At 40.7% G+C, this 23,962-nt stretch overlaps 1 protein-coding gene across 4 annotated transcripts in view; it reads right to left on the reverse strand.

Annotated features, from left to right (window-relative positions):
• The window catches only part of SORCS1 (sortilin related VPS10 domain containing receptor 1), a 463,918-nt gene that overhangs the window by 72,466 nt on the left and 367,490 nt on the right, over nucleotides 1-23,962 (reverse strand). For all 4 annotated transcript variants that reach the window (XM_059661339.1, XM_059661340.1, XM_059661338.1 and 1 more), the window contains exons 11-17: nucleotides 20,114-20,216; nucleotides 19,773-19,849; nucleotides 17,656-17,747; nucleotides 16,314-16,421; nucleotides 14,692-14,809; nucleotides 12,798-12,928; nucleotides 9,126-9,239 (exon numbers count right to left, since the gene is read on the reverse strand). In XM_059661339.1, the coding sequence (XP_059517322.1) occupies nucleotides 9,126-9,239; nucleotides 12,798-12,928; nucleotides 14,692-14,809; nucleotides 16,314-16,421; nucleotides 17,656-17,747; nucleotides 19,773-19,849; nucleotides 20,114-20,216 (743 nt within the window). The remainder of the gene's footprint in view (nucleotides 1-9,125; nucleotides 9,240-12,797; nucleotides 12,929-14,691; nucleotides 14,810-16,313; nucleotides 16,422-17,655; nucleotides 17,748-19,772; nucleotides 19,850-20,113; nucleotides 20,217-23,962) is intronic.

Consider the following 23,962-nt stretch of genomic DNA (forward strand, 5'->3'; position numbering starts at 1 on the left):
CTTTTTACCTCTACTTTCTTTGATTCTGCTTTTGTTAATTCTGCCAGTTTTAAAAAAGATGAAGGCCATAGTTTCTCTTTGTGAGAATAAAACTGTTATTTTATTATTTAGCAGGCTTTTTTTAATCTTGCGATTTGGGGTGGAATACAGAGGTTTATGACTATTCAGTCTATGCTGAGGTGACAATATAGTCATGCTCAGCCCATAGAAATCCTGTCTGCTCTTTAGGATTACTGGGAGGAACTTTTAAAATAAAATGAATGATGCCCTGGCTGGTGTGGCTCAGTTGGTGGAGCATCATCCCATGCACTGAAAGGTCACCGGTTCCCACATGCCTGGGATGCAGCTCAATCCCCAGTGTGGGGCATGCGGGAGGCAGCAGAACATTGTTTCTCTCCTCCATTCCTCTCTCTAAAATCAATAAAAACATACTTTTAAAAACTAATAAAATAAAAGAATGCCAAGAGAATTCCTCCAGGAATTATTATTTAACCGAGAATTCTGGGTATCTGTGTGTTTTGTTTTTAAGTCCCCTTCATGATTCTAGTATGCATACAGATTACAAACCACTACCCAGGTGGTTAAAATGTAGGATCAAATTGCCTGAGTTAAAATTCAGGCTCTTACATACCATATGAACTCGGCCAATTTACACAATCTCTCTCCAATATAAAATAGGGGAAAATTACAGGATTTTTTCATGCATCTCCTGGGAGGACTAAGTGAGATTATGAATTCAATAGGGCTGAGGATAGAGTCTGGCACACTGTAAGAACGTAACAAATATTAAAATATCAAAAGTTAGTAAAAATCATTAGTATTTACATAATTAAACATTAACTTGTTATTATCCAGCAAATTCCCTAAAAACGGAAACTATACTTCAAATAGAAGCTGCGCTATTATCGCCAAGATTATATCAAGATCAAATGTGTCCATGTCAATTCTTTTCTTAAAATCATTAAAAACTTACTGTGGGCTTATTCATGAAGGGTACAGTTCAGGCCTCAAACAGAGGTGCACGATCCAGCCTAATGTCATTTTCTAGCTTAAGCCCTCCCATTGTCCACGACACTTGCCCAGCTCTGGCAAGCTGATGTCTACAAGCCTTCTTTTGCTTGTTCTGTTCATTCTGCCTAGAATGCTCTTTCCTCCTGTCAAGCTCCAATTCATTCTGTAAAAATCACCTTAGAAGCCACACCTTTCTGTAGAGTTGTCTCTTCCCTTTTCCACAGTAGTTACTCCATGCAGTGACCAGTGCAGAGCTAGAACTCTAGGTCTTCTTGTAGCCGAGGCTGGTCTTATTGACCCTGAAGCTGGGGAGTCCTCATTTGTGCTCATGAGAAGAATTTAAATAGTTTACTTTTTTGGATTATAGGTACTATATGCCTTTGTTTTCAAGGGAAAACTGCATTGTTATAATAACACTTGACTTAATGCAACAAGAAATAGAATAAGCCTTGGGGCGATAAACGGGGGCTAGTTCTGGGTACAGTGTAGAGATAATACTTAAAATCTTCTTAGACCCAGTGTACTCATATTTAACAATGATCTTGTTCAGGAGACAGAACATCAACATTTAGAAAGAATTGGGCTCCATGGCTGACTAAGCAGGTTGTTCCCCTTAACCTAAGTTAAGTGGACCTTGGAATTAGGGGACTGTCATAAGGCAATCCTAGAGGGGTGGAGGAAAACTTTTCTTGCAAGAAGCAGGATGGAAGTACATGCCATTTCATTTCAACAATAAATGGAAAGTGACTTTGTTTTAAATGCCAACTTGATGAAATGGGGCATATGGCAACACTAAACGAAATGACTTAAAATTGAGAATCATGAGAATGACTCATGGAATCCACTAACTAAGTCAACCAGTTGTACAACCAATTTATATAAAGAACTTTTCCCTTCTTTTGAGCACCTGCAATCCAAGGAATCCTGATAATCATTTCAAATTGGCCATGGACATGGCAGAACCAGAGGGGATCTCAGGCCATCCAACACAACCTCTTCATTTTGCACAAAAGGGAAAGCAGGTACAGTTTAGAGAGGTTCCCAAGGTCACACGTGGGACTAGTACCAGTTCTGGGCCTCTGGACGGAGACTGGTGTTCTCTTACCACTATGCCTTGCCACCTGGCTGAGAACTGGTAACACCACTAAGTGGACAAGAAGAACTATGTGAGAAACAAGCTCTCCGCATACAGTGACTTCACGTTTTTCATTTCCCAACCCAGTACTATCCATGAACACAACATCTAAGAAAGGCGCTCTGAAACATCAACTTGGTAGCGACAATGACTGAGTCTCTCTGGGAGACTGCACCATGCTTTGCTAGAAAACAGCTCTGTAAGCCCCTGCAGTGTCGAGTCTGTAAATAATGCAAGCGATGTCCTTTCTGTGCACTTCAAACACATGCACCACTTTGAGGACCAGTTATTGTCCATGATACACACTGAGGAGATCAAACTGAACATGAAGTCCCCACCAAGCACAGAAATGTGGTCACCTGGGTAAAAGCCAGTCCCCAAACACCCTGGAAATAGAAACTCCACCCTTTACCCTCATACCTTCCATTAGCCTGCAATGGCAGGGTAGCCAGAGTCTAAGTATTTACATGGCTTATATAGGGAGAAAAATGTTTATAGAAAGCACTTAAAAGTATTCCAAATGTATACTGATAGTATGAAGATTACTATTTTGCTAGAATTTATGTATGTATATAAATATGTTTTTTCTGGACCCACTAAATTAATGCTATTTTCCAATCATTTTTTAAGCTTCCTGAGTAAATATCCCTGTTGTATATTGAGAAACTAATCATCAGGAACAATAAAAGCTTTCATTTTACATTCGTCCAGGAGGAATTCACAGCTCGTCTAAAAAAACTCCACAGGCAGAAATGTCTATGCTCACCTTTTTTTTTTCAACACATCTAGAAATATCTCTAGCTTAATAGCAAGAACATAATCTCTCCCTTGAGAAGATTATCTTGGTTTCTTAGAATACACCAGACCAACACCCACTTTATATTTACAGAAATTTTTATGGTTGGCATGAAACAAGTAACGTCCTAGTTAATTTAGCAGCTTAAATTTGCAGCACATTCCCTGGATCCCGCACAGTAGAAACAAGATATAACCACATATGAGTACAACTGAATGAGCTTGTGCTTGTGTATGTGCAGACTGAGATATATACAGACTCTGATAGAGAAACAGAAAGAAATGATTTGGGGGTTATTTCATGTAAGAAAATATACAAATGAATATTGGTTTCATGTTTTACAGATGAGACAAGGGAGACTTAGATTAAACACATCTTAGATCTCAGTATTAAGTAGTAAATAAATGTCTGAACTATATATACACAATAAAACAATCCCCCCCTTTTTTCTTTACTGCAGAGGAGCCCTTAGCTGATGACTATTGGTGATGGTATCGGCATATTGTAAAGTGACTACTGTTTGCTAGGCATTTTGCTATATGTTCATAATATCTCTATATATAAAAGCCGAAGATGCAAAGTGATCCCTTGGGAGTTCAACCAACAGGAAGTTTAATCTCTCGCTATGACATGCACTGACCACCATGGGGTGGCGTGGAATGACGTAAGGCCCCGGCTTGCCAGCAGCTAAGAAAGGGAGTCCCCGGCCGGCAGCTGGCAGCTACTAGGGACCCTACCTGTGCGTGAATTTCGTGCACTGGGCCTTCTGTAGTATTATATTTATCCCAACAGCAAATGGAAACATTTTATATACTAGGAAACTAAACTCAAAGAAAGGAAGACATATGCTAAGAATGGTAAATGGCAGAGGTTGTACTAAAATCCTTTTTTGGCCCAGCTAGTGTTGCTCAGTTGTTGAACGTCAACTTATGAACCAGGAGGTCACAGTTCCATTCCAGGTCAGGGCACATGCCCAGGTTGTGGGCTCGATCCCCAATGTGGGGCATGCAGGAGGCAGGAGATAAATGATTCTCTCTCATCACTGATGTTTCTCTCTCTCTCTCTCTCTCTCTCTCTCTCTCTCTCTCTCTCTCTCTCTCTTCCTTTCTGAAATAAATAAAAATATATTTTAAAAAATAACATTTGTTTAATGCTAAAATAGCTGTTTTTCACCAAATAAAACATCCCCCATTATATTTCATTCTCCATCCATAACAAGCTTAAGCTCCAGCACCAGCCTCTTTGCTTTCCACAAAATGGCTAATGGAAGGTGTGAGGGTAAAGGGTGAATGAACAGAGGCAGGGAGCTTACAGTGGAGAACACAGCCAGACTCTCCTCACACACTTTTCCATGGACCAAGGATTAAGGACTGGTGGCTACAGCCACCTGGAGGGACATTCTGCACCCATTTCAGCTCTTATTCCAACTATATCTTCTCAGTCCTAGCCAAGAACTAAAACAAAACCTGCACAATTATTCTGCACAGTGAAGCTGATAAATATTTTGGCATCTCCTCAAGATAGCATTTCTATGGAGCATGATATTAGCCGATGCTAGAATGTTTCCATCACGGTGAAGTGAGTGAACCTGAGAACACTGCTATATATACAGGGTAGTAAGCTGACTGTGAAAGTGAACAGAACTATTTATAAAGTGGGGCATTTAAAAAAAGAATAAAAGGAAAAGGAAGGTTTACCTGCATGCTTTCAGCTAAACTGTAAGATAGGTGATGTTGGGAGGTTTGCTTATTTAGCTTGACTGATAAGAAATGATTGTTTACTAGACCCATTCAATTCAAACTCTGACTGCATGACCACAGGTGTGCTCTGCTGTAGGAGACAGGGTGAGAAAGTGAGGTGTCTGGGGAGCAACATTTATGGAAAGTCCACGCTCAGGTAGACCTTGCACCTGTGATGCCCTGTGCTTCATCCCTGCCCAAAGCTAATACAGATTCTGTACTGACTCAGCAGGCAATGCCCACAGATGGGTTAAAACTGGCATTGTAGCAACTTGGGATGCATGGTGGCTCCTTAATTCTACAGGCATGGTGGCCCTTTCACCAGGTAGTCTCTTGGTTTCTTTTTTCTGAAATGACCTTCCTCAACTTGTTAATGTGGGTAATGCTCCTCACCCTTCCTCTCAGCTTTGCCTTACAGAATCTATGGGCATTTATATTTTAAAGGAGAATGTCAGTTAGTACAAATGAATCTCTGTTGTGTGGGACCCCAAGGAGGTTTGCAAGCAGGAAGCTAGTATTTTAGCCCATATGGGGCAGATATCTGGCAAAGCCTGGATACAAAGGTCCAAGAAAGAACCAGGCACTTGGGTGGAATTTGCTTTACAAATCAGCAGAAACACCTCCAATTGCCAAAAGAGACTAATTATTGCTGTATGCTTTTAACAACAATCATGAAAGTATGAAATATTAATTGCAGCATTGTTTATAGAAGAAAATAGAAAATGAGCAAAATGTCCAAAAAGAAGATGCCTTAGAATCCCAGGTGCTTTAATAGCATGGAATTAAATGTACTTAGAGAAGGCAACCTTATATAATCCAACTTGAAAAGATGTTGAAGATATGTTTTTGAATGAAAAGTGGGGGGAAAAAACAATATACCTAGTAGGAAATCACATATAAAAACAACCTCCCCAATTAATTTCATATATTTTTTCTTGGCATAATTATCCACTGGCAAATGAAAAGTGTTTGATAACACACATGGCAATCAGATCACAGTTGTGTGGAAAAGAGGGCAGGATTGGAGTGATGATCTAAATGGACTTTTTAAACATAGAACCTGTGTATACATTTCTTTTGTAATTAAATATTTTCAATGAAAAGCTAAGTGCTTAATGACAGCACTGTAGCGGCTATAGCATTAAATACTGAACCTGTGTTTAGATGCCAATGAATCAACACACAGCCAAGTGACATCTCAGGTGAGGGGCTAGAGTGACAGTTAGAAAGGCAGAAAATTCCTTTCCAATTTCATCCACATTTTACCTCTTGCCAATTCTTGCAAAATGCAGTGTGTTTAGACAACACACTGACCGCTGAGGTTACTATTGTCTCTCTCTCTCTCTCTCACACACACACACACACACACACACACACACACACACACACACACTAGCCCATTGAGCCCTCTGTGGGTGGTCACTCCACTTGTCAGCATCTTACTCTTAACAGCAGGGATTTATCAGACCTGCTGATGGCTGGTATTTATCACATGCTCTCTTTACACAAGCTTACTCACTGAGGCTGGTGCCTTTTTGCACAATGTTTGCCTGGAATAGATGAAGGCAGTACATGTGGTAACTTAAAAATCCTTTAGGATCAGATGCTATCATGTAAAACCCACTGACATGAACCAACCTCTTAGAGTGAAGGCCGAGCCCTGGGAGTAAAGCTTGTCATTCTGTGATTAATAAACATAACTGCATTGGCGAAAACTAATGCACCTGGACGCTGATCACTGAATCACACTTTTCAATTTAATTTTATAGGGAAGAGATGAAAAATGCCATTGAATAATTTATGCATCTGTGACATTTCATTTTACATATGGTAAGTCAGAATTTATTCGGATTTCAAATACTGATTTGCCTAAGGATTGGTGAAACCTATTTAGAGGTAGCTTTAAAAATGTGTGTGTGTGTGTGTTCATTCTGCCTACTGAGTAGCATCTGGAACAATTTAGAATCCTCTATACTTCAGCCTCTTCTCATCAATACCAGAGAGAGAGTAATATAACTTCCTTGACTGATTGAAGTAGTGAAAAGAAATCGATTCTGAAATTAGCTGTAGGGGTTTCCGATGCCCTTCACAAGCTCTAAACATGCCGGTACATACAAGCAATATAAGTTTAAGTTATGTGTTTAATGTTATAAACTTAGTTATAACATTAAGTTTATCTATTCCATCAGCCCTTTTCAATTGTTTCCCAAGGGTATTAGATGCTGATGATCTCAATGACCCATTGCTGAGAAAATGTTATTTGTATTTTTCTTAGATTTTGTGTCATGGATCAAAGAAATCACAACTTATTCCTTCATTCAAAGGTTCTAGGAATCCATGACATCAGAGAAAATTATATTTGAGGTATTCGTCCATGTTTTTTCCCTTCCTGTTGAAGAGCAGTATATATTATTTTGGAAATATTTTTTAATTACATATAAAAATATAAAATTTTCAACTAAAGGTAAGTGCATAAGAGAAAACCCGCAAGTCCCCATTCCTGTATGTAGCTGGCATGAAAAGTGAGGAGTTGTCAAGTAGAACTGGCCTGCTGGTGAGATGCCTATACCTTACTCTCTCCTCCCTCCCATTTCCTCTTCCTCTCTTCTTCCCTTTCCCTCTTTTTAGTTTTTTAACGTCAAATTTTAAAATATGCACAAACTATAAAATATAGTATGATAAATCCCCATGTCTCTTTAACATCTTCAAATATTACCAGTATCTTTTCCTTTTTTAACAATTTATAGGAAATCTCACACATTATGTATCTGTAAAAGATAAGGTAGATTTATTTATTTATTTTTGCCTAACCAAAATACAATTATCATAGCTAAATACATAACTATAACATATTTTGTTAATATAATATCATAAATATAAATAATTAAATTTAGATATAACCTGTGATGGTTAATTTCATTTGTCAACTGGAATAGGCCACAGAGTGCCCAGAAATTTGGTCAAACATTATTCTAGGTGTTTCTGCCAAGGTGGTTTTGAGTGAGATTCACATGTAAATCAATATATTGCATAAAGCAGACTGCCTTCTCCAATGTGGGTGGGCCTCATCCAATCTATTGAATGTCTGAAGGGAACAAAGAAGCTGACCCTCCCCTAAGTAAGAAAGAATTCTTCCTTTCTGGTGTCCTTCCCCTAAACATCAACATTTTTCCTGCCTTCACACTCAGATGAAAGCAGCGGTCTTCCTGGGTTTCAAGCCTGCTGGCCTTCAAGTAGAAAGTACACAGTCAGCTCTCCTGGTTCTCTTGCTTTCAGACTAGGACTGCAAGCATACATCAGTTATCCAACGTGCCATGCACCCTGCAAATCTTGGGATTTGGACTGGCCCATCTCCATAAATATGTGATCCAATCCCTCATAAAAATAAATTCTCTATCCATTTAGCTAGCTAGCTAGGTAGCTATGCTATATAATAAAAGCCTAATATGCAAATCGACTGAACTGTGGAAAGACTGGTTGCTATGATGTGCACTGACCACCAGGGGGCAGACGCTCAACGCAGGAGCTGCCTCCAGTCTACAGGCCCCAGGCCAGCCAAGGTGGGTGCCAGTGGGAGGGGGCCCCCAATCGCCCCACCAGTCACCCCACAGATCGACCCTGATTGCTGGCAAGGCCTAGGGACCCAACCCGTGCAGGAATTCCATGCACTGGGCCTCTAGTCTAATATAAAAACATACCCCTGGAAAACCCTGACTAATACATCACCTAATCACAAGTCCATACTCAAATTTCCCCAAATAGCTAAAATATGTCTTTGTACAGATTGAATTAGCACCCAAATATATCACATACACTATTTTTAAGTCTATAAACAGTTGCATTTGTGGAAAAGTCATAGATTATTTTCCATTTTATTATATTTCTTAAATAATACTGGATAAACTCCATAACACAGAACATCAAACCCAAAACTTTAGAATCTGATTCCAGATTTATAAGGATTTGAATGCATGCCTTCAACGTGCCAAGAACGGACATGGAAAGAAAACATTTCTGCTAATATACTCTTGAAAAGTCAATGAGCTTCTTCTCTGACTCTAAGTCCCACATCCCCACATCTACAATGCAGAAAATGCAGATATGAAATAGTTACTTGGCCTTCCTCACAGGGATGCATGGAGGGTAAAATGTAGTCTTTATTGAGGAGTTCTGAAATAAAGTATTAAAAAATAAATTAATTTACATATTATCACCATCATCTTCGAACCTGTTTTACTTCTTTATTTACAACTGGGGTTTTATTCTCAGATGAAATGTGTGGTATTAATGCAAATCTGTGCTTCCTTACTAAAATGAAAGAAAGCAAATAAATTGTGCTGTAAAGAAATAGGCCTGGTTTTTTATCAGAAGTAATTCAGTACCTTTAACACATGCTGAAAGCAGCAAAGGTGGACCTCTCAAGGTCACTGCTCCAGACACTCACCCAGTACTGTTGAGATAACTCTGTCCCAGGCTGCAATCCTTGGACAGAGAAGATGGATTGAACCAAAACGCTGGCAGGCACTGACCATTGCTGTGTCGCTCATAGCCATAGTCACTGTTGGGGAAAGATCCAAGAGAAGCCTTTCAGTAGGTGGCAAAATTACTGAGAACAATTTCCTGTTAGTCCACAGGCAACTTCAACTCCAGTCACTTAGTCAAGAAAGAGGTATTCACTAAATTCCAAAAATGGAAATTTTTTCCAGGTAATATCTATGTTACCCATGAAGGTATCCTACAGAAGCCATTTTCAGAAATGCTGACTTGGAGGCAAGAGGGATGCCTGTGTAGAAATGAAGGCTCAATGACCAATAATTCTTTCTAAAGAAATTATATATATATATATATATATATATATATATATATATATATATATATATATATATATGATATTTAATTGATTTTAGAGAGGGAGGAAGGGAGAATGAAAAGGAGGTAGAAACATCTATGAGAAAAAAGAAGAACATTGATGGGCTGCCTCCTGCACGCCCCATACTGGGAATCGAGCCATGCCCTTGACCAGGAATCAAACTGGGTGACCTCTTGGTGCATGGGTCGATGCTCAACCACTGAGCCACAATGACTGGGCTCAATGCCCAATGATTCTAAGTAAATACCTTGAAGCTGATAGAGCAGATACAATTTTCATTAGGAGGTTACACAATACCGATCGTGGTTGGTCCAGAGGAAGCTATAGCTAGCGAACAGGCAGTGGAGGAAGCTCCACCCTCGGTGTAAAGTTTCACTGCAGAGTTTAACACAGCAACATGTGGCATGGTGCTCATTCATGTTGATGTCTTTGGGGTGCTCTTCCAAGACATCTGGATCTACTAAGTAGAGGAGCCAGGTCTGTCTGTGCACAAGCCATATGCTTCAAAGTCACAGCAGGAAAGGAAGTGTCCTTCAGGAGTGTCCTGAGAATTTCCCCAAGGAAAAGTTTTGTCCTGGTCCCAACTGGCAGTACTAGCTAAGTAAGAGGATTTAAAAATCCTCTCTCTAGTTGGGAACAGTCAAAGCCCTTTCTCTCGGCCTCTTCTCATTCTTGCCCCCAGGGGCCTCCGAGTGGCCTGACATCCTCGGCTTCTGGAAGATGAACCCAGGCAGAGGCTGATGACAAAGTGCACCTCCACATGCACATACAAATTGCAGGCAGTGACCAGCAAGCGCTCATATGAACTGGCCCATCTGTGTGATGGAGGTGAGATGCTGGCGCACAGGAGCTGGGAAGGGAGAAGAGGCTCAGCTTAAGGGGCCTGTCACCAGGTAGCTGGCACTTAAAATTCTGCACATACCAGCTGGACTTGGTGCTGGTTCAACACAGCATGCGTAGGAAGCCTTCAGAATTGATGCCCACAGGACACCCAGTGTTCATTTCAGATAATTAGTTTACAACTGCTGGAGAATGACAGGCAAGGTCACCCGGGGGACTGTCCAGGGGAGAGCCAAGGCAACAGGGAACATTCAATGACAACCACCTTTCATTATGCTACAGTCAAGTGGGATCAATAACGCTCTAGCTACTGGTAGAAACTCCTAAGGTCATGGTAAGCTTTCCAAAATACTTTCAGAAATTATGCCATTACAAAAATCCCCTTCGGACAGAAAACAACACAATGGCCTCATTCACAATTCATTTCCCACTTCTCAGAATACATGTCAGTTTGTGCTACGAGAAGCAGATTCCAATCTCAAATGAATATAAGATTTGGGCCAAGACTGAGGGGTATGAGAGGTGGGGGAGGGGAGGTGGGAAACCTGATTGCTTTCCTTCCCCTGTGTTTCTTTTACTCTAGACTAGCTTAAATTTGAAAGAGAAAAACAAAAATGACCGTGACAACAAACGCCTAGCTTATTTTGGCACCTCATGAAAAAGATTCCCAAAGGAAGACATATTTCCCGGAGAAATCAGGGAACTGGGGCATCTCACCTCACTTCTTCCCAGTGGTTTTTATGAGAGGATACATTTGCTCCCTGCACAAGAATGGCTGTTTGATAAGGCTAAACTTCAATTGCAAAGGTGAAATGCTCACTTCCTTTACAAATCCCCTTTGAATACAGTGGATGAAGGAGAAGCATTTTGGCTTCAGAAAGAGGGATGGGATGAATAACTTAAAATTCCCAGGAACATTTTCCCTGTCAAGGTATTTCAGGGTGTCAATCCTGAAAGGTAGGAAAGGGATAAAGTATTTTTGTCATTGGAATCATGTTGCAATGACTAAAACACAAGTCATGGCTGGGGAGGCCCCTGTAGAATTCATTGTGAGCTCCACTGTAATAAGCTCTTCTGCCCTCTGGCTGAGCCCAGAACAGAGCATTGGCTCTTGCCTTACCTGTCTACCCACAAGTGAGGAACAGCCTTTGGTGATCAGTCTGAGTGCTGGTGGCCAATTTTGCCAGGCCTTCCCAGTGCTACTTATTCAGACATCTCCAGAGGTCTCCCATGAGAGCAGACTTACTTTTTCTAAGATCTGTGATGTGTGTGTACATAATACCTCTCAGATATTTTGGTGATCAGAGATGTGACCAGTGATTGCTACACAGCTTGAAATAAATTCTTAAAGGAATGACTTTGGTTCTCAAGCAGGACAAGTTTCAGTCATTGAACACTGACCTACATATTTAGCAATTGCATTTTCTAAACTCAAAACATAGAAAGAAATATCAAAGAAAAGGAAAAAAAAATAAAGGGCAGGGGGGAGAGGAGCAGACAAGGAAATGGATATAATCAATGGAGTTCCCACCCACTCATTCTCAGTAATTTTTCAACCTCACCTGAATGCGAAACACTGGCCTAGACCAAAGCAAGGGAACTCCTGGCCTCGTGAGCCATATTTCTGCTTCCCAAATGTTACAGGAGATTCACACTGGAACTCTTTTACTTAACATCTAATCCTCTCAGGACTTTTCCAGTTTAAATAAACCTACTCCCTGTAAAGGGAGACTTGCACCTTTAGTGCTAGGGTCACGGAGCTGTAGACTGGCAATGTCAGCAAATGGAGAAATGCCTTCTATGCTCACATAAGCAAGAATCAGCTGATCACCGAAAACTTCCAGGGATAGAAAATTTACTGCCTTTTAAGGCCATCTTTTCACCCCCAGGATCCCTAGATTCTAGAAAGCTTAATCTTGAGCACACATATGTTTGCTCTCTGAAAAGACACTCCTTGTTTCCATCGTTGCCATCTGAAGCAACTCAGGGTGTTTTGTCCCAGGATCTATCACACAGAGGAAAATAATTACCAGCCATCTTTGGAATCCTCTTTAAGTCTACAGAAATGCCTGGTTTTTCCATATGCACATGTACAAGTACACCATGATGTCTTCAAAGGTAATTTTATAACAATAGGAGGCTCAATCTAGCTAGGTCACTATTATTTCAAATCACAGCTTTCATTAAGGACCCCGTAAAAAAGCACGGGTTGAACATTCTGGCTTAGAGAACCCCAGTTCCTACACTTGAATGACTAGCTTGCCCCCAATAAACCCCATGGCTTTTGCTCAGCATCCAGTTCACAGCGTTCATAAGATAAAGCTAACTGTAATAACACCAACAGTTATAACAACAACTAGGATTTGATACACTGAGGGACTCCTTGGGATAAAGGCACCAGCTCACCAGTCGAAATCGGCCTCTGTGCAGACACAGGGTTCAGACTCCATGGCTCCTGCATACTTTCCTTGCATACATTTCCGCTCTGACTTCCGCTTCTTATATATCCTTTTGGCTCCCATGATGCATGCTTCCCCCTGGAAGGAGACAGGGATCTCAGGTACTTGAGCACAACACTGGGATCTTCCCTGTGCCACACTGGGCAGTCCAGGGAGATGTTCTCAAACCTCAGTGTGATCTGGACTGAGGTGGTCTGCTCTGTGCTGACGGCTTTTTTGTTTTGTTTTGGTTTTGTTTTTTTGTTAATCCTCACCTGAGGATATTTTTCCATTGATTTTTAGAGAGAGTGGAAGGGAGAGGGAGAGACAGAGAGAAACATTGATATGAAAGAAACGCATCAATTGGTTGCCTACTGCATGAACCCCCACCAGGGCCAGGGAGCCTGCAACCAAGGTATGTGTTCTTGACTGGACTCAAATCCAGGACCTTTCAGTCTGCGGGCCGACACTCTATCCCCTGAGCCAAACCACTAGGGCTGTCAGCTTCTTCTTTTCAGTGTCAGCAGCCCTAGAATAGAATGTGACTAATAAAGTCAGTCTGAAGAAGCATGGAGGGTGTGTCTAAAAGTGTCCTTCACTCCTGGCGCATTCAGCAAAGCTCTCCTTGGCATGGTGTTAGGCGCAACGCTGTGAGGGGCACATGGATCATGAAGACTCAGCCCCATAAGTGTATTGCCAACAAACCTGGGATAATTACATTCAATCCTCCTATTGGAAAAGATGTATGTTCTTGCTCACTCGTGAGCATATGAAAGTAGAGCATTGCCTAAGAAATATAAAGATCCCTTTTGCCCCGATTTATGCTGCTTCTGCCCACGCAGCTTTTTACACTGATTTTATATCCATCTATCAGACAAGCGAGAAAACTGAATTCAGTGTTTCTCTACAAAATAAAAGCTTTGAACACACAAAGCTCCTGCCTCCCAAAGGGGAAAATATCAGCCATGTAGATGAGTGATAATTTTATTTTTGCATCTCTGAATGGAGTGGGCGAGTCAGCAGATGCATCTGGCACTGCCAAACACAGCTCCCTCCGCACGTCTGAAGGACCGGAGCACAGTTCTGTCTGTCTCAGCTACTGCAACCTGTCCCTCTTTCAAAACTCACTTTAACCGGCTCCATTCCACACATACATGTAAATATATCACAGTCTAGGCTTGGGGTAAACGATGTGTTATTGCCTGAATATGGCGATGGTTTTGCAATGGACCATCCTTTCAGGGCCCTGGATGCTGTCTGGCTTGGGAACTCAAAAGAGAGAGGCTTTCAGACAAGCATTCTGATATGAGCTAAATAGCTGAGGGGCCAGGAGGAAGGAAAGGTTCCTATTAATAATTCTGCATTCTTGTACCATGAGTACCCTGGAGGAGGCAAGAATCAGTACCTGGTCCCAGGGAGTCACAGGAGTGGGGAGGAAGGACACTCCTGGCATTGCTCACAGAGCATAAGCTTGTTATTTTATGTCTCTTGTTTGCTTTGCTAGATCAAATTCAAGACCCTTTGCTCACCCCTGCCTCCACCCTGCATCCATATGACATGCTCAGATAAATTAGGTTTAGATGCCCGTGCTGAGTTGGTATTTCATTTTGAGTTGTAAGTCTAAGCCAAACACATTTGAATTTTATCTCATTATATCCCAGTACAATAAAAACAGAAATTACTTCACAACAAGCTATAAAATGTAGAGTTTGTTCACTGCTGTCGAACACAAAACACGTAAGAAAGCACAGAGGAGCATTCTGGCTTAGAGAACCCCAATTCCTATACTTGAATGACTAGCTTGCCCCCAATACTCCCCATGCCTTTCGCTCAGAATCTGCCCTCTGCTCTCTCCCTCCTACCTGGCTGTGCAGCTGCCAAGGTCTGTAGTCCTCCTCGGCACACCTTCTATCAAAAATGGACTTGTAGTCCACTTTGACCAGCTGCCATTCAGAGCGGTGGCTGAAGTGTCCAAACACTCTACAGAATTCATAAAGATAAAGATAATTGCAATAATAAAAATGCCAATAGTTATAACAACAGCTAGCATTTTCCCAGTGTCTACTATGAACTTAGCAAAATGCTAATAAGTACATTGCATTGATCATACCACTTAATCCTCAAAACACATTTATAAAGGGGGTGACTATTATTGGCCCCACTTCACCTCTGGGTAACGTGAGGCTCAAAGAGTTTTGTTCATTTGTAAAAACCAATGTCAAATCACTAAAGAACTAGTAGAGCAGAATGTAGAGTGTTTAGCGTAAAAGACCACTTCTATATATCATACCAGAGAATGGTTAACAAAAAAAATCAATCAATCAATCAACCAACCAACCAATAATGGAGAAAACAATCACAGATACTGCTTTCTACATGGTCTGAGATTGCACTTCTAGGCTGTCTTGCTAATGTACATGATTTTCATGCTATTGAATTTCCTACCAGTCGCTAGGGAAAGTGGGTGGCAAGGCCAAGTGCTTACAACTGCTTCCTACACTGTGCATTCTGCTCTGCTTACTGAAAAGACACAGGTATTTAATGAGGTGTTTGAATCACTAATCGCAGATAAGGATAAAAACCACAAAGCAGCCTTTTTGGTCAGCATCTTTTATCTGTTTTGCAAATATAAAAATTAAATGAAGACAAATTATGGAATATATTGCTAATCTAGCTATGTTTACCATGGCCAAAAGTGTAGCTATTAGGCATATTAAATATTTATTGATTTATTTTCTATCATTAAAAAAAATAAAAAGAAAAGGGGACAGAAAATTTAGAAAATCCACCAACGCATTGCTTTGATTTTTACAGTGTCATGTCCGACAGGATCAACTACTTTAAAACCTTCCCTCTGTTTCCTAGGTCTAATTTTCTAGGGGAAGGAAAAGGCACAGTTTCATATTTTAAATTCAAAGCCAATGTTTTGAACCCCACAGGCAGGCAAGTCATTAATCAAGTCTTTCACAAATTAATGATCATCTCTTTCCAGACAAGAATGAGTGCAAATGCAATTTCCCAAGAACAGATTGTTCTCAGGGTTTCCCTAATATGCCTCACAATTGGGTTAGGTAAAGAGCCAGGGAAAAAGGAAAGCCTGCGTGGGGGTTTGCTCAAGCTCTGAGTTCTGCCTTAAAGTGAAACCATTCCTTATATGCCCATGTCTTTCTATATATTGAATTTGTTTATTATTAAAGTTTTAAATGCATAGCTTTCTTTTCAATTGCAATGATCTCTTCGAATTTCCCTCAGCCCATGCAGGAGGGGAAGAAATGAGCTAGTTTGCCACCCACCCTCAGTGTGGGACTCCCCATAATTAGTAAAAGCCAGGAAACTGGTGCCCATACTTTTCTTTCCTCTTTACGGGGGGATCATGAAATCACATGTTCGGACTTTGCCGGCAACTCCAAACCTAACAGCAGCAAAGCAAACAAACAGCTAAAAAACATGTTTCTGGATGAATATCAAGACGTGTTCCACTTACGTCATGATTAGAGTCTCTTCCCCAGGCTCACCCAGAACCCCATCCACAAAAAGGGGAATAGATGTGAAACTGTATTTGCTCCAAGATCTCCCTTCATCAAAACTCAACCTAATGACAGAAGGGAAAAAAAAACAAAACAAAAACAATTACAGTCCTCAGATCTCCAAAGGAAAAATAAAAATCCTTTCTAAAGAAAGATACTACCAACCAGGAGAGAATCCATTTGAAAAGTGCCTAAGGCATTGTCAAAGTGAGCCGTGAATAAGTGTCCTTAATTACATGAGAAGGTAGAAATACAGTTAGCCCAGCGATTTGGGACCCGGGTGTATTATTACATTAACAAGGGGAGAGCTGCATGAAATGAGAATAATAATGAGTCTTTGATAGAATCCGTTTTTAAATTTGGATATTTTATTAGATCTTAGATCTCAATGTGACTCTCTCCAAAACCTCAGGGTAGTCTAGTAGTGAACCTTTCAGGTGACTCTGAAGAGCAATGGCCATAGGGGACCTATTTAGATGGACTTGAGCCAGCTGCCTCCAAGCATTCAGAGCTTGACAGAATCTCTCCAAGCGATCAGAGCCTTACAGAATCTCTCTCACATCATTATAAATCCTGGTTGACTCACTGAGTGAATGAATGGGTGCAGAAGGACAGACTCTTGATAGCAAGAGGAGAGAAGTCTGCAACTCTGAGGGTCACGCAGGATGTTTCTTTGGCTCTGCCCTTCCCTATGGATGCCTTCCACCAGGCTAAGCCTCTGTTTCTCTTATTTCTGCAGCTTTCCCTTCGGTCACCAGAGTAGCTACCAGAGGAGGGAAAATCGGGCTTTTGACTTGGAACAAGCTCGCATGTGGAGAGAGTCACTTTCAAAAACACACATGAAGGAGTTAAGCTACTCAGAGATTATACCTGGAGCAGCATTTTACCCACAATTGTACTAAAAGGATAAGGCACTGGAGAGGGTATTGTCACATTTAAAAACTACAATGTAATTCCTCTCTCAGGGGCAGAGCTCATCCTCCGTTTTTCCCTCCTTCCCTCCCTCCCTCCCTCCCTCCCTCCCTCCCTCCCTTCCTCCCTCCTTTCCTCCCTACTTCCCTCCCTCCCTTCCTACCTCCCTCCCTCCCTTCCTCCCTCCTTTCCTCCCTACTTCCCTCCCTATGTCCTTTCCTTCTCCAACAGGCCACAATCTTATTTTAAAAGAGCAAAGGTGTAAATTATGTTCTAGTAGACCTTGACATTTTACAACAAACATGATCACAGTCTGATAGCCCGACTCCTAGCCTTCACAGTGAGGAACCGCAAGGAGTATGACTCATGGGCAACAGGTGCCTTTACCAGAGATGTCGAATTGGAAGAGACGTGTGCTTCATAGCAACTAAGACTCCACCTTGATCCAGATACAGGACACTGTGCTCTTCTTCAAAGATCTGGAAGAGGAAACCACATCCACATGGACACACATCCATGTCCACACACATCCAGAGTTCAGATAATTCGTCTTCACATGAGGAGAAAAAATAATCCCTCTCCTGATTGAACAAGGTTTCCCCAAATCTTTCGGAAGACCCAATAATGAACAATGCTTCACAAGATGGGCTACATGTACCCCTGGAGTTACATAGAATTGTTTTAGGTGCACCACAAAACAAATGTAAAGAATAGTTATGTATTGATGTTTATATTCTGATCTCATTTTGTGGCATGTTCTATTGATTCCCATTGATAATCATGTCAGAATATTGGATAACTCACACTGGGTAACATTCTAAGGTAGAAGAAACCTTAGAGATACTTTAATCTCACATTCTCATGCTTATATACGAGGCCACTACGGTTGAGAGAGATGTCGAAACTTGCCTACGAGCATGTATGTAGTGATTGATGGAGCTGGAGCTTGCAGCATTACAATGACCTTCCAGATACAGTTCTTTCAAACTTTCCAACTATTCTAGAAAAAAGGTGTTCTTGTTCAATTAATAGGTCTCTACCAAGTTATAAAGTAGCTCTGATGAAAATGGAATCATCATATTTGGGTACATGTGCCATTGGATCTTTTTCTAAACGTGGAGAAACCAATGTGAAGTCAAATGGAAATAGAGTGAAAGCAATTTCTAAGTCCTCTCTATGTAAGATGCATGCTGGCTTCTCACAGTCACACTGTTAGTATAGCTCTGTCTGTGGTTACACTATAGACATAATATTCTTCCCCTTTACTTCTTTTTTGAAATTTTTAAAATGTTTATCAAATTCATTGGAGTGACACTGGTTAATAAAATTATATAGGTTTCAAGTGTACAATTCCATAATAGGTCATTTGTATTGTATTGTGTGATCACTACCCCAAGTCAAGTCTCCTTTATTTACTTCTTATGCCCATATAAAGGTATATCCTATCCAAGGACCATAGAAGTAGAGACTTACTTTGCTTTGTTTTGGGTTTTGGAAGGAAAAAAAAAAAAGGATCCTGGCTCTCTAACTATTCTCTAGAGGAAAATTAACAGTGCTCATTGCCTCTAAGATCAAGAGCCCTGAGGTTTTTAGGCAAATTTCTTTCTTGCCCTGCCCTTCTCACAATATATGAATCCCACTGAGGACTTATTAGGGGCCTGGAATTAGGAAATAGCAATTGGACCATAGCATGGAGATCTCTGACTAAAATATAAAGCAGAGTTGTTCTCATTGCTCTGTGATTACCTGTGCATTAAATTTCAATTTACGGTGCTAGTTATTGTATGATAATTAAATGTCAGTGGGTTATTAAAACATATTTATTGAAGGGTAACAACCATGCATTAGGCACATATCTTGTTATGATTGCAAAAGCTCATTAAATGCCTGTTTTATATGCTATGGGTATCTAATTTTCATTCAGAAGAAAGAGAGAAAGCATTTAAGCTAAACACATTGGTTTAAAGTGATTCCATTTCTACTTTCCCTAGCATATGCACGGTGATGGTTATTACTCTGTCTTTTGCTCATGAGATTTAAACATCTCAGAAAACCACCTGGGTAATTGCTATTTCTATATCACTGCATTGCTCTCTATTCTGACTTCAAGGCACGGGGAATTTATGGAGATAACCTAGCATTAGGTATATAATCTACCTTCTAGGCGCCATGTTCCCTATATGATAAACTTTAGGGTTCTGGTTTTCTTTTATGGGAAAAATTCAGTCAGATCTAATTTGGTTTCACTGTCCCTTATAAACTTTCTTCTATAAAGGCTCTGCAAATGGGTCATTTTTATTGAATGGCAAGAAAAAAATCAAATTGTAAAAAGATTCACTAACCTCAGAGACTTAAGACTAAATAAATGCATTGGAAAGCTTTAGGATTTATATGTAGTTGAATAAGTTGTTATGTGTAGGAGAATAAGTTCCCAGAATGGAATCGAGTTGAGCAAATTTAATGTCAGTTAGACTTCAGCAACTTGACCCAGCACGCTTTCTTACCTGCCTCCACGTGTTCCCTGCATCTGAAGAGACAAACATGCTGATGTCGCTGTCTGACAATTCAGAACCTATGTTACCTAGAAAGAGCACAGAGCCATGAGTGGACGGAACTTTCTGCACAAGCTAACAATGAGCCACATGGGCAGTCTGCATCGCCTGAGATGGACTGAGATTGCAAACATATCTGAGCAGCGTTTTTCAGCATACTTGATTCAGGGTCAATAGCTTAGGTGCAATTCGAAAAATATCTTTAGCTTGCTCATGAAGTTCCCAGCAGAGATATCTAGCTTCTTAAAATAAACACAATTTACAGCAGCAAGCAAACCAGGTGAGCTTCTTACCTGAAGCCACTATGATGCTGGGAGCTGTCTCTCGGCTGGCAATGATCCCTGATGTGTAGGGATTCTCAGAGACCTTAAGGTGAAGGTGTAGTGAGCAGTAAGGCTGAGAAGAGGAAAAATGAGTGTCATGAAAGCACACAATCTAAATAGTCATTTCAATCTCATGTTCAGAGCATCTATCCAATCATCCAACCATCCCATCTATGCATCCATTCATGTACCCTTTCATTCACCTGTTTTCAATCCACAAATACCTAGTGTCCACTAAGAATAAGATAGCTGCCAAGCTGGTGAAGGGAAGGCCTCTTCATTTTAAATTGAACTGACTGCCTTCATTGCCATTTGAGCATTTACCAAAACATTTGAGCATTTTATTTGTAAAAGGCTAGGTGTAGCTTATGAAAGAGTTACATTGACTCAAATTTGGTCTTGACTATCATGGAGTGTAGATTTTAAGATCTTTTGATTGATTAACATAAATAGAAAATATTTTAATACCATAAGATCAGTACAGATAGAATATGAGATTCTACAGGGTGACAAAATGATGTCCAACTTTTGATCAGGAAGGCTCCAAGGAGAAAGTGGTGCCTTGGGCAAAGATGGGCAGGTTAGGAATGGGTAGGTAGGTAAGATGTTCAGAATAAAGGACATTTCAGTCACAAAGAAAAACCACAAAGAAAAACACACAGAAGATTTGAGTTACAATACAGTATATAGTCATACAAAAGAGGAGAAATAGGACATGACGTCAGGAAAAAAGGTTTGGTGAGGCTGGGAGAGCTGTTAAGAAGTCAGCCGGCATCTCTTAGCTACTCTCCATGTGAGAACTTGGTCTCAGTTGTACAAAAGAAACTGTATGATGTGTGAGACTATCCTAATGTCCAACAGACAATCAACAGGGTATTATCAGAATCAGTATTATTCAATAGAAAAGTCCTCCTTGTAGGCAAGATGTACCAATAACAGCAATTTCAATGAAAATTTAAGAGACTTGTTTATTTGTGTGTGAAAATCTTGATCAAATTTTCTGATTAATATATCACCGGTTTTGATAATAAATCTTATACAAGCTTCATTTGGAATAGTTCTTATACTGAGTTGTCAAAAACTAAGAACTTGTGTCTGAATCCACACTTCTTTTCATTGCTGAGGAAGATTACTTTCTAATCTTATCCACTCGAGTTTTTGGAATCACCAATGTATCTCTGTTATTACTTTGATTCTGCTCTCTAAGTCGCAACCAGCAGATACTCAGAGATCTAGAGAGGCAGTGATTAAATTTATATCAGATAGGGTAAAATGACAAACTAAAAATGAAACTCAGCAAGAAAAGCAACCAAAATACTGGTGAACTAAAACAGTGGACCACAATAGGGTCTTTGTCTTCCACCGACAGAGAGAGTAAACTCTCAAGGAATGACAATAGTAATATATTATCAGTTTTACATGAAAATTTCATGTAAAGCTTTCAAAAAAAGGGAATTTTTACTTTATAATGTTCCAAAAGAGTAAAGAAGATTCCCCTCCATAAGAAGAAATAATTAGACCCAAACACTTGGCTCCCTTTCATCCAAGAGAAAGACCAGAATGGGTATCGTTAAATTGCCAAGGTCCCAGGTGCTAAAACAGGATAAAGCAGAGGTGTCAGGCTCTTTTTCCATGGAAGTTTTGCTGACAGCGGCAGCTTATCAGGCTCTCCCTTCTCAGGTCTACAGCGCTTTATTTTACTAGTCACCATCCTGTACCTCACGTACCTCACATATGGTTCAATCCCCCCAAGAGATACACTCTGCAAATAAAGAGAAAATGTCAAGTACTCCATTGCATCATCTGTGAAACCCAGCCTAGAATCAAAAATGAAAGTTTGAATGAAGTAACAAGCAATGCTTTCATGTTAGGAAGTGAACGATACCACTCTTCTACTCAGAACACTGCCAGAAGTACCCAGGCTTATCTGTAAACCACATCATCAGAGTAATATGAGCACTTCCATGGCATTAGAACCGCATCACTCCTTGGGACATGCGTAGGTAAATGGGTTGAATGGAGCACCTCTGAACCACCCAACAAGGCGGAACATCCCTGGACAAGGGAGCATCCAGCTTGCAATCTTGAGCGGCCACTTGCCACAAACTTCATCACTCAATGGTCTGGAAGATTGTGAAGCTCAGTTGCCACAGGACACACAGTTTCTTTGCTATGGGGACTTGCCATTGCAAAGGAAAGAGTGCATTTCCAAATGACCATATCAGCACAGCCTGGGGCTATGGCTTTCAGAGCCCAAGAGAAGTTATTTTGAGAAGAAAAGACAGCAGTTCATGCAGTAGCGGCAACATTAGAAATGATCTCTCTGGTGCACTTTTTCTCCGTGTTCACATTTGTAGTACTGGATTGCCCCCAGCTGGTATGAGGAGAATATTCCGTGGCTTTATTTTATTTCTCCCATTTTTTTTTCAAGGAAGTTAGTCTACATCAATGTTCAATGAAAAACAATGGTAAGTGATTCATCTCCACATGTTTAAACTTAAACGTTTATACCTGGCCAGTTTTGGACATGTGTCAAAGTCACTAAAGCTTAATAGAGAGGTTTATTATAATGGCTATTGAGCCACTACAGACTCCTGAAGGACAGAACACAGTTCTCTGATTCTTCTGTACTTTTTGCCTGGATAGGGGACACTCTGTTCACATCTGTCTTCTTTCCTTTCTGCCTTCCTGCCTTCTTTTCCCCCATTAGCACACAAGTACCACATACGTGAGTATCTCTCCAGAGTTATCTCCAATTCAGTGCCATCAAAAAACACAGCTTATCCCAAAGGCACTTCTCTCTTTTTCTTATTCTTCCACATTAGGACAATATAGAACTGTGCACTAAAACGACCATGACCTAGCACCTGACTTACAGGGAATGGAGGGACCAGCATACATGTGTGGATGCTGCCCTTTGATATGTCTCTGCATAGTCACAGGGCATGGAATGTAATCAATCAATTCTAGGAGCAGCTGGGTCCTTAATCTGTAATCTTTGCAGGGTGAGATACAGACTTTGAGAGCCTGATGCCAATAAAGGACTCTTTCCCAAGAAAAAGGGCACACAGAATTTTATATCCCATTTCAGAGAGTGCACAAACTCCTGAAGTCCATGGTGGACTTCTAGGTCCCAATTACCTTTCTTTCATCTTGTCCTTTTATGTCTTATTTTAGCAAATAAAACTCCTTTGGCCATTGCAAGCATTCAATAAATATCTGTTGCATTTAACTGATCTGTCTTCCTAGCACTGTGAATGGCCAATGCAGAATTACTAAATGATAGAAGATATTTCCCCACCATGCAATAGATCAACTCAAAAAATGGATAGATTACTTGAGGATCAACCAGCTTCTCATTCCACTTCCTCTTTCCCTGGAACCTCTGTATCAATAACCTTTAGGTCTCATCTTCATGGTACCATTATCCCTGGGGATCCTAATCCTAGGATTGTCCTGAAAACCCAGATCCGAGGTTTCATAAATAATAAGGCAGCAAGTAAATTCCCAAATAATAGCCTCCAAATCCGCACCCCCCACACACACACTTGTTTCTGACTTTGAGCTGGAGCTGGGAATCCATTAGATCTTCAGTAAAGAAGAGGGTCAATGGCAAAGAAGAGCGAGGCCCCTGGACCAACTGGCTGGGTATGGGGCATTCAGCCCCACTCCAACCCACACAACACACACAGTCAAGTGTGCAAAGGAGTGGAAAGCAGAGGCGAGAATCTCTAGGATAGCTGGCTCCTTAGCTGCAACCGAAAGCGGCCAATGAATCCATAGAGAAATCATAGTCTCTCTCCATAAAACACTAGGCTT

The sequence above is a fragment of the Myotis daubentonii genome, chromosome 13 (genome assembly GCF_963259705.1).
Source record: "Myotis daubentonii chromosome 13, mMyoDau2.1, whole genome shotgun sequence".
In the NCBI taxonomy this organism is placed as follows: Eukaryota; Metazoa; Chordata; class Mammalia; order Chiroptera; family Vespertilionidae; genus Myotis; species Myotis daubentonii.